Source organism: Scomber scombrus, chromosome 8 (genome assembly GCF_963691925.1).
Source record: "Scomber scombrus chromosome 8, fScoSco1.1, whole genome shotgun sequence".
NCBI classification, from domain to species: domain Eukaryota; kingdom Metazoa; phylum Chordata; class Actinopteri; order Scombriformes; family Scombridae; genus Scomber; species Scomber scombrus.
In genome coordinates, this window is record NC_084977.1 from 31,919,871 (window position 1) to 31,931,848 (window position 11,978).

At 37.2% G+C, this 11,978-nt stretch overlaps 1 protein-coding gene across 2 annotated transcripts in view; it reads right to left on the minus strand.

Moving 5' to 3' along the window:
• The window catches only part of prrx1b (paired related homeobox 1b), a 27,831-nt gene extending 16,576 nt beyond the window's left edge, over positions 1-11,255 (minus strand). For both annotated transcript variants that reach the window (XM_062424485.1, XM_062424484.1), the window contains exon 1: positions 11,009-11,255. In XM_062424485.1, the coding sequence (XP_062280469.1) occupies positions 11,009-11,255 (247 nt within the window). The remainder of the gene's footprint in view (positions 1-11,008) is intronic.
• Between the last annotated feature and the right edge of the window lie 723 nt (positions 11,256-11,978).

Genomic DNA, 11,978 nt, shown 5'->3' on the forward strand with positions numbered 1-11,978 from the left:
TTACTGTTACTGTTACTGTTACTGCTGCTGTTACTGTTACTGTTACTGCTGCTGTTACTGTTACTGTTACTGTTACTGCTGCTGTTACTGTTACTGCTGCTGTTACTGTTACTGTTACTGTTACTGCTACTGTTACTGCTGCTGTTACTGTTACTGTTACTGTTACTGTTACTGTTACTGCTGCTGTTACCGTTACTGTTACTGTTACTGCTGCTGTTACTGTTACTGCTGCTGTTACTGTTACTGTTACTGCTACTGTTACTGTTACTGCTGCTGTTACTGTTACTGTTACTGCTACTGTTACTGTTACTACTGCTGTTACTGTTACTGTTACTGTTGCTGTTACTGTTACTGCTGCTGTTACTGTTACTGTTACTGCTACTGTTACTGTTACTGTTACTGCTGCTGTTACTGTTACTGTTACTGTTACTGTTACTGTTACTGTTACTGCTGCTGTTACCGTTACTGTTACTGTTACTGTTACTGCTGCTGTTACTGTTACTGCTGCTGTTACTGTTACTGTTACTGTTACTGTTACTGCTGCTGTTACTGTTGCTGTTACTGTTACTGTTACTGCTGCTGTTACTGTTACTGTTACTGCTGCTGTTACTGCTGCTGTTACTGCTGCTGTTACTGCTGCTGCTGCTGTTACTGTTACTGCTGCTGTTACTGTTACTGTTACTGTTACTGTTACTGTTACTGCTGCTGTTACTGTTACTGTTACTGTTACTGCTGCTGTTACTGTTACTGCTGCTGTTACTGCTGTTACTGTTACTGCTGCTGTTACTGTTACTGTTACTGTTACTGCTGCTGTTACTGCTGCTGTTACTGCTGCTGCTGCTGCTGTTACTGCTGCTGTTACTGTTACTGTTACTGCTGCTGTTACTGTTACTGCTGCTGTTACTGCTGTTACTGTTACTGCTGCTGTTGTTACTGCTGCTGCTGCTGCTGTTACTGCTGCTGCTGCTGTTACTGTTACTGTTACTGCTGTTGTTACTGCTGCTGCTGCTGCTGCTGCTGCTGTTACTGCTGCTGTTACTGTTACTGTTACTGCTGCTGTTACTGTTACTGCTGCTGTTACTGTTACTGTTACTGTTACTGCTGCTGTTACTGTTACTGTTACTGTTACTGTTACTGTTACTGTTACTGTTACTGTTACTGTTACTGTTACTGCTGCTGTTACTGTTACTGCTGCTGTTACTGCTGCTGTTACTGCTGCTGTTACTGTTACTGTTACTGTTACTGTTACTGCTGCTGTTACTGTTACTGCTGCTGTTACTGTTACTGCTGCTGCTGCTGTTACTGCTGCTGTTACTGCTGCTGTTACTGTTACTGTTACTGTTACTGTTACTGCTGCTGCTGCTGCTGTTACTGTTACTGCTGCTGTTACTGTTACTGCTGCTGTTACTGTTACTGCTGCTGTTACTGTTACTGCTGCTGTTACTGTTACTGCTGCTGCTGCTGTTACTGCTGCTGTTACTGCTGCTGTTACTGTTACTGTTACTGTTACTGTTACTGTTACTGCTGCTGCTGTTACTGCTGCTGCTGCTGCTGTTACTGCTGCTGCTGCTGTTACTGTTACTGTTACTGTTACTGTTACTGCTGCTGTTACTGTTACTGTTACTGTTACTGCTGCTGCTGCTGCTGTTACTGCTGCTGCTGTTACTGTTACTGTTACTGTTACTGTTACTGCTGCTGCTGCTGCTGTTACTGCTGCTGCTGTTACTGTTGCTGTTACTGTTACTGTTACTGTTACTGCTGCTGTTACTGTTACTGCTGCTGTTACTGTTACTGCTGCTGCTGCTGTTACTGCTGCTGTTACTGCTGCTGTTACTGCTGCTGTTACTACTGCTGCTGCTGCTGCTGTTACTGCTGCTGTTACTGCTGCTGTTACTGTTACTGCTGCTGTTACTGTTACTGTTACTGTTACTGTTACTGCTGTTACTGCTGCTGTTACTGTTACTGTTACTGTTACTGCTGCTGTTACTGTTACTGCTGCTGTTACTGTTACTGCTGCTGCTGCTGTTACTGTTACTGTTACTGCTGCTGTTACTGTTACTGCTGCTGTTACTGCTGCTGTTACTGCTGCTGTTACTGCTGCTGTTACTGCTGCTGTTACTGTTACTGCTGCTGTTACTGTTACTGTTACTGTTACTGCTGCTGTTACTGTTACTGTTACTGTTACTGTTACTGTTACTGTTACTGTTACTGTTACTGCTGCTGTTACTGTTACTGCTGCTGTTACTGCTGCTGTTACTGCTGCTGTTACTGTTACTGTTACTGTTACTGTTACTGTTGCTGTTACTGTTACTGTTACTGTTACTGTTACTGCTGCTGTTACTGTTACTGCTGCTGTTACTGTTACTGTTACTGTTACTGTTACTGTTACTGTTACTGTTACTGCTGCTGTTACTGTTACTGCTGCTGTTACTGTTACTGTTACTGTTACTGTTACTGTTACTGTTACTGCTGCTGTTACTGTTACTGCTGCTGTTACTGTTACTGTTACTGTTACTGTTACTGTTACTGCTGCTGTTACTGTTACTGCTGCTGTTACTGCTGCTGTTACTGCTGCTGTTACTGCTGCTGTTACTGCTGTTACTGTTACTGCTGTTACTGTTACTGCTGCTGTTACTGTTACTGCTGCTGTTGCTGCTGCTGTTACTGCTGCTGTTACTACTGCTGCTGCTGCTGCTGTTACTGTTACTGTTACTGTTACTGCTGCTGTTACTGCTGCTGTTACTGCTGCTGTTACTACTGCTGCTGCTGCTGCTGTTACTGCTGCTGCTGCTGCTGCTGTTACTGCTGCTGTTACTGTTACTGCTGTTACTGTTACTGCTGCTGTTACTGTTACTGTTACTGTTACTGCTGCTGTTACTACTGCTGCTGCTGCTGCTGTTACTGCTGCTGCTGCTGCTGCTGTTACTGCTGCTGTTACTGTTACTGCTGTTACTGTTACTGCTGCTGCTGTTACTGCTGCTGCTGCTGCTGTTACTGTTACTGCTGCTGCTGCTGTTACTGTTACTGCTGCTGTTACTGTTACTGCTGCTGCTGTTACTGTTACTGCTGCTGCTGCTGCTGCTGCTGTTACTGCTGCTGTTACTGTTACTGCTGCTGTTACTGCTGCTGCTCCTGCTGCTACATCTACATCTGCACCGCTTTATGTTTATTTATTGCTTAAGTGAATAATCTGATGGCTGGTAATCTGATGACAACGCTGCAGCTGGAAGTGAACACTTTGAGGTTTTTTCTCTCAGGGCTTAAAAAAAATCATCTGGATTCATAGAAGATGTAAAATCAGCTGCTCGCCTCCTAAAAAGCATATTTCCTGTCAATCAATTAAAGGAAAATGCCCCAAAAATAATCTGCAAAGTGACATAATTACAGTCAGAGCAGCAGATGGTGAGAAAATAATAAAAACTTGCAAAATATAACAACGTGAAGGAGTTTTAAAAAATATGACATTATAAAAATTCAACAACATCTTTCCACTGAATGTTTTAAATCCATTTACCTCCATTATAGTGAAAAGGAGACAAATATATATATATATGCAAAAATACACACATCAGCCGTCTCTGCAGGTAAACACACACACACACACACACACACACACACACACACACACACACACACACACACACACACACACACACACACACACACACACACACACACACTCAAACTGATGATTTCCTGCAGAAAAGCTTCCAGCTGCTCGAGACTTGTGGCTTCACAGCAAAACCACAGTCACACTTTCTTTTACATTCGGCCTGATGTTGCTGCCTGATAACACACACACACACACACACACGCACACACACACACACACACACACACACTACTGGAGTATTTCAGCTTTAAACATTTAATCTTGTATGTAACGTCTATTCATAAAATCACAAAAAAAGACAAAATATGAGTAAAATCTGAGTAAAAATTAAGATAATTTGATATAATTTGATATAAAAAGGAACATTTTCTTCTTTTTAACATGATTTTAATCATCATGACGCCTCTGATTTTAACTCCAGACCCGTTTTTCTGGCTCCGAACCACTAAAATAAAGTTTAAACATCATTTAAATCCTTAATGAGTCAAATATCAGCAGCTCATCCCAACAGAATCTATATAAATATATAAAATATGTTCATTAAATCACAAAAAAAGCCAACATTGGAGTAAAATCAGAGGAAAATGAAGATAATCTGATATAAAAAGGAACATTTTCTTTATTCTTATATGATTTTAATCATCATGACGCCTCAGATTTTAACTCGAGACCCTTTTTTTGGGGCTCCGATCAACAGTTTAGCAATAAATCCACCATTTAAAGCTCATTTAAATATAATTAAAGTGAAATTGAAAGTATCCACAGAGTTTATAATCTGTAATGAGTCAAATATGAGAAGCTCAACCTTAAAAAATCTGTATAAATATCACAAAAATATGAAATATGTTCATTATTTAACAACAAAAACGTCCAAAATGACAGAAAATTAAGATGGATTATCTAAATTTAATCTGTTAGTTTATTCTGATTTCTACGACCAATAAAGCTGCAACTAATATTTATTTAAATTATCTATTATTGTCCTTTATAGTTCATCCAATGTTGATTATTATCTCTATTATTCTATAACTGTTTCATCCATAAACTTTAAGAAACTGGAGATTAAATGTTGACGTTTCTTAAAAGGAAGAAAGCAGAAAATATTGATTATTTACATTTTATCTTCTTATAAAAATTGACTGTAAATATTTAAATATATTAAATATGATCCAGCAGCTGTGTCCTCTGTATCTATCGCTGTATTATTTTATTTCTTTTATATTTTCATAATTTCAGATGAAACCCGTCTTGTGTTTTTAACCCTAAAATACCGCCTTAAAAGAGCCTGAAATGTGTTTAATTTACTATAAAAAAACAACTTTTAATAGATTTAAATGAAGAGTTTGTTCAACCGTAGTGATAAAAAGTTAAATATTTATAATAATTCATCTATAAACACACTAAAATATAGAATAACTGCATAAAATGAAAAAAATTAAGGTATTATTAGGATAAAAAAGGTAAATTATTGAACAGATATTTATAATTTAGTGCCATTATTTAATAATCTATAGTTTTAAATTCCTCCTTAAACACTCAGCTGATATAAATAATCTGTATTATGAGATTAATCCTGTTTTTTACTTTATAATTAATGTTTTTAATGCTTCCAGCTTCACTTTTAATATTTAAATATGAACATAAAATTTAATTTTTGACTTTAAGACTTTGACAGAAACATCGAGCATCTCACAGACTTCCTTAAAAAAGAGATAAAGATATAAAAATAAGAACAAATAAAGATTAAAAGTGATAATTTAGGAGTTTTATAATCAGATAAAACACTTTAAATCAGATTCTGTTGTTTTATTTTTGCTCTTAAAGACAAATTATAACTTTTTTTGAGTTTGTGTTTCGTAATTTTTAAAGAATTTTTCTGTGTGTGTGTGTGTGTGTGTGTTTGTGTGTGTGTGTGTGTGTGTGTGTGTGTGTGTGTGTGTGTGTGTGTATTTTTCTATTGGAGAGCAAACAGCAGAGAGAGCCGGACAGGAAATGAGAGACGATGACGTGCGAGCGGCCCGAGACCCGAATGTGAGTCAACTGCTAACGATGAAGAGTTATTACACACACACACACACACACACACACACACACACGTTTGTTTGTTTTCTTATCACCATGTTTTCTAATTAGAGGAAACCCACACACACCATCTATAACATCATTTCACAACAAAAAAGCCAAAATATGAGTAAAATTAGAGTAAAAATGAAGATAATTTGATATAATTTGATATAAAAAGCAACATTTTCTTCATTTTAACATGATTTTAATCATCATGACGCCTCAGATTTTAACTCGCGAGCCGTTTTTCAGGCTCCGAACCACTAAAATAAAGTTTAAACATCATTTAAATCCTTAATGAGTCAAATATCAGCAGCTCATCCCAAAATAATCTGTATAAATATATTAAATATGTTCATTAAATCACAAAAAAAGCCCAAATTTGAGTAAAATCAGAGGAAAATGAAGATAATTTGATATAAAAAGGAACATTTTCTTCATTTTAACATGATTTTAATCATCATGACGCCTCAGATTTTAACTCACGACCCTTTTTTCAGGCTCCGATCAACAGTTTAGGAACAAATCCACCATTTACAGCTCATTTAAATATAATTAAAGTGAAATTGAAAGCATCCGCAAAGCTTATAATCTGTAATGAGTCAAATATCAGCAGCTCAACCTTAAAAAATCTGTATAAAAATATCAAAATTTCACAACCAAAACAGCCAAAATTATAAAAAAAATAAGAAAAAGTGACGATAATCTGATATAAAAAGCAACATTTTCTTCATTTTAACATGAATTTAATCATCGTGACGCCTCACATTTTAACCCGCGACCTGTTTTCAGTCTCCGAACCACTAAAATAAAGTTTAAACATCATTTACAGCTGATTTAAATCTCATTAATATGACATTTAAAGCATCCACAGAGCTTAATAATCCTTAATGAGTCAAATATCTGCAACATTCCAATCAGTAACCATAGCAACCAAAACCCCTTTAATAGCAGAAGTTTGAATATTTGACTTTTTAATATAAGAAGATTAAATTCTGCTCAGTTTAAAGTCTTATTATTCTCATTCTAGTCTTATTATATACTTATAAGTTTTATTATTAATAATTAAAGGTGTTTTTTTTTTCTTCAGGTCATTTCAGGTAAAAAATGTCTAAATCTTTTTGGCCTTTGACCTTTTTTCATTAAAGTGAGACGACGGCGGCGGCGGCTCGTCACTCTGCAAGCTGAGAGTTTAATAACACAAAGAGCTTCTTCTCTTTCATCTGGAAGAAGTAAAACTGTCCAATATCTCACAGCAAAAAGACCAGTTGGGCTTTTTTATTAGAGTAAAGTTCCTTTCTTTTTTTTTAAAGCTCCTTTACAGGTACGTGTGTTTAGATTAAAAGTGAAAATATAAATAAAATCAGACTTTAAAGAGGAGAAAAAAGGCAGAAAGTGGAATTTAGTGAAGCAGATGAACCGATTTAACCTTTAAAAACGATATTTAATGAGCTTTATTTTACTTTTTTTCATGCAAAATCCACAAAATCTGTTTAAATTTGTATTTTCTTGTCTTGTATTCATCATAATATGAATAAAATCAGACTTTAAAGATGAGAAAAAGTCATAAAGTGGAATTTAGTGAAGCAGATGAACCGATTTAACCTTTAAAAACTGTATTTAATGAGCATTATTTTACTTTTTTCATGCAAAATCCATCAAATGTGTCTGTCAGATTAAGCAAAAGTGTTTAAATTTGTATTTTCTTGTCTTTTATTCATCATAATATAAATAAAATCTGACTTTAAAGACAAGAAAAAGTCAGAAAATGGAATTTAATGAAGCAGATAAACAGATTTAACCTCTAAAAACGATATTTAATGAACATTATTTTACTTTTTTCATGCAAAATCTGTTTAAATGTGTATTTTTTTGTCTTGTATTCATCATAATATAAATAAAATCTGACTTTAAAGATGAGAAAAAGTCAGAAAGTGGAATTTAGTGAAGCAGATAAACCGATTTAACATTTAAAAACGATATTTAATGAGCATTATTTTACTTTTTTCATGGAAATCTGACTGTCAGATTAAGCAAAAGTCTTTTATTTATCATAATATAAAATAATCTGCAGCTTTCATGTAAAAACTGGATTAAATCTGCACAAATTAGCTCATATCTTCCCTTTTAAATGCTCTTAAAAAGCTTCAAATCTCACTTTCTTCCCCCTCAGTAACAGACTGTAGTTTTTTAACGCAGGCCGGTGAAACATCTACGACGTTTCTGCTGCTTTATGACGAGACGTCGAGCTGCTAAAACACTTTATTTACCGCCTGAAGTCTCTTTTTCTGACTCTTGTTTCCATCTCAGTGTGACGGAGACGTTTGTCATAAATCAGCAGCAGCTCCGAGGTTTCACTCCTGGGTGTGTTGGTGCATAATTTGGTGCAAAGTTTAAGTTAAAAGGAAGGAAGGAGGGAAGGAAGGAAGGAGAGAAGGAAGCGATGGAGGAGAGAAGATGCAGCAGCAGAGTTTCTCCTCAGACTGAAACTTTTTAAATGAAGTGAATTCAGATTCGTGACGTTTTTTGCGACCACAGAAGAAGAAAAACCAGACGCACAGAATGATGTCAGTGTGTTTTATTACTCAACACACACACTGACTGACTGACTCTCAATTTTCCCCCTTTTTTCTTTTTTTTTTTTTTTTTCCCTCCCTCTTAATGAGCTGCTGGTTAAAGTCAATAAGTACGATGTTATTTATTTAGTTTTTATTGTTATTTAAAAACATTTCTATATAAATTAAATGTTAAACAATCACAAATCTTCATTTCAAGCCTTATAAACTGATTTAAAGCTGTTTTATTATAATTATTTTATACCTTTAAAAACAAAAAAGCCAGTAGATGAGTGTATTTTTCTACTTTATTCAACTTTTTTTATTCATATTTTTTTGTCTAACTTGATTTTGGCTGTTTTGTGTTAAATAAAGTTCATAAAAAGATTAAAAAATCAGTTTGTACTGTTAATCTGAATAAACTATAAATATTAAAGTATAATAATAAACAGGATTAAACATATTTTAACAATTTAAGATGCTGATTTTTTAAGTTTTTGTCTTTCTGAAAAGTGCATAAAAAGCGGTTTAATGTGTGTTAATTACATCTTATGATACATTATAAAAAACTATATTTAATTATAATATTTTATTTAGATTAAATAAAAATATTTTGGGGTTTTTTGCATTTATAATTATACAAAAATACATTTAAAGCAGCACAGCAGACATATCTTTTTATATATATATAGTTAGATTTTAAAAACAGATCAAATTAGATTAATCTATTTATTTAAATGCGTAAAATAAACAAAATAAAATAAATAAAAATCATAACTCGGGTTTTTTTTCTCATCACTCGTCTCGTGCGGTAACTGCGCGGCGGTTTCGGCCTTTTTTTTCCCGGGAAAGCCTTTAATTAAAACTGCAGGCTGATATTTAAAAGAAAACATTCCCGTCAACAGCATCACCATCATCATCACCATCATCATCATCATCATCCTCGCGCAGCTCTAAGTGTGGTCAGCACGTGCGATTATAGACTGATCTCATTAGCAGCTATCAGTGAAAGTCAATTAGCGCTCGTGCCAAACTCACTGCAGCATGACTGTCAACGCTCGCGCAAGCTTTATGTTATTTTATATTTAAATAGCAGCTGAAGTTAAGAGTTATAATATAAATAGATTAAAATTAAAAATGTACTGAGAGAGAAAGGAGTCATTTTCATGTTTAGGGAAGCACGTTTTTTTCGTGACGTGTGATTGTTGCGTAAATCTGGTAATAACCCCGTAATGAACGCTTTCCTCAACATTACGCAATAAAAAAAACCCAGAATAACTCCGCAAATGTTTCAATCATCAAAAGCTGCGTTTGTTTTCTAAACGCGCGCGCTGATTAATCCCTCCTGCTGGGTCTCTGCCTCTCTCTCTCTCACATACACACGCGCGCGCACACACACACACACACACAAATAAGATCTGATGAGATGATGTTATTTGATTCCTTAATTGTTGGCACGCGGTAATTATGACAAATGATTAGGCTCTGGTGCTCTGAAAGTGTTTGACAGGCCGAAAATAACCGTGAATTACCGACGTGACCCCGAACACTTCCTGCTGCATATTTCTCACACACACTCCCCCTGCAGCTCCCCATTTTTTACCCCCTTATTTTTTCTTTTAAATAAAAAAATAACAATAACACTCATTAAAGCCTCTAATGTTTCTGTCAACTTGTGCGAATGGGCCTTTGAGGAGGAGAAGAAGAGGAGGAGGAGGAGGAGGAGGAGGAGGAGGAGGGAGCGTTTATTTACTCTCTCAACGGTGCACTGAAGAGGGCGAGAGCCGTGTTTCACTAGGGAGGAGGAGAGGGGGGGGGGTAGCTGAGGTTGTAGTTTTTGGGGGTTTGAATCTGCTATTTGTGGCTAATTTTATATAAAAATAAAAAAAAGTTGGATTTAAAAGTGAAGATAATTTTTTTTTTAAAAGTTGGATCATTCAGCGGGAGCTCAGCCAGCATGTATCCGCCTCTCAGGTCACCAAACCCGGCCTTCATTTTTACGCACACCCGGTGAATCCTGGATCGCTGCAGCCTGCTTTGACTTTTAACACGATTTAAATAATAAACACTCCCAAAAAACTTATCATACACGTGGCATGCTCATCACGTGACTTACCCTACATATTTTTAACATACTTTTTTTTAAAAAAATCTTCCTTCTGTTAAATAAAAAACATCCAAAATCTGCAAGATGTGGCCTCGTTTAGGTCAACAGTCATGAAGGGAAGATTTATGAGCTTCCTCCACTGACCATGTCCACCAACATCACCATACCTCACTGACATCAAAGTGTTAATGGTAAATTAATGGCCGTTCAGAGTGGAGGAGGAGGGGGGGGGGGGGGTGTAGCAGTGCAGTGCAGTCAGGGATGATGCATTGCCAAAACTCACTAAAGGATTCCTTCCATGCGCTGCTGCTGCTGCTGCTTTTCTTTTCTGCACAGCTCCATTCATGCGCTCTGCACGCAGACACGCGCCAGATTATAATGAAAACAAATGAGTTTACCTTTCAGCTTGTCATTACCACTATGTTAGTGTGAAGCTTTGTAGTTATTATCCCGGTGATCACATCTGATAACATGCGGAGAGAGAGAGAGAGAGAGGTTTTACGCTTTCTCTCTGTTTGTCTCCACATCTGCGCTAAATCACATCAGGGAGGAATTTTAAAAATGAAATAAAAAGAAAGAGAAAAAGAAGAGGAAAAGTTTGTTTGTGTGATCTCTTTGGTGTTTAGTCCCAGCCTGCTTTTTCTCCCTTTCTTGCTTTTTCACACTTACTCTCCTGCTGGGTTGTGTCGCTCCCGCTGGTCAGCCCCGGGGACTCCAGCATACTCCTCCCCGCCTCCCCGACACTCTCGTCGGCCTGGGTTCCCACCATTTCCCCGGCCTCTTCCAGATCCAACAGGTGGCTCACTGAGAAGTTCTTTTTGGCTTGCAGGTTGTCCAGGTTAGAAGTGATCGGACTCTCCAGCCGGTTTGATATCGTAGCTTGCCTGTCCATTACATGTGCATAGCTAGAAGTCATGACGCAAATAAAAGAGGGGAGAACAACAGCTGGGGACGAGGAGGAAGAGGAGGAAGGAAAGGGGGAGAAAACGGAGCTAATAATGAGAAAAAAGGAGATAAAGGAGAAGTAGATCCGTGCATGCAGCGTCTCCAGAAACCAGCCAGAGAACCAACTCGGCTGCTCCGAGCAGAAAGCGGATCTGTTCACATCCAGATGAGCCGCGAAGGAGCTCAAACACAAAAAACTCTCACTGAAGTTTTCTCCTCGCTTTTTTTTCTTTTTTCTTTTTTTCTTTTTCCCCTCCGTTAAAACTCGTCCACACAATCCATCCAGCGGCAATAGCAAAACAAGTAGAAGAAAAAAAAACAAAAAAAAGTATCAGCCTCAGTTTGTCCTGCTGCGACTCTCAAATCAAAGACGCTATTTCAAGGAGAAGAAGTCCTCTAAGAAGAAGAAGAAGAAGAAGAAGGAGGAGAAGGAGGAGAAGGAGAGCTCTCTTCCCACTCTGGTTGAGTCACATCTGAGCAGGAAGAGCTGCTGCTGCTGATGACGACCAGATGCTCTCTCTCTCTCTCTCTCTCTCTCTCTCTCTCTCTCTCTCTCTCTCTCTCTCTCTCTCTCTCTCTCTCTCTCTCTCTCTCTCTCTCTCTCTCTCTTTCTCTCTCTTCTTCTCTCTCACTAAATGAAACTTTGCGGCCCCTTCTCTTCTCTGCGCTGCGCTGCGCTGTTGAGGGCGGACAC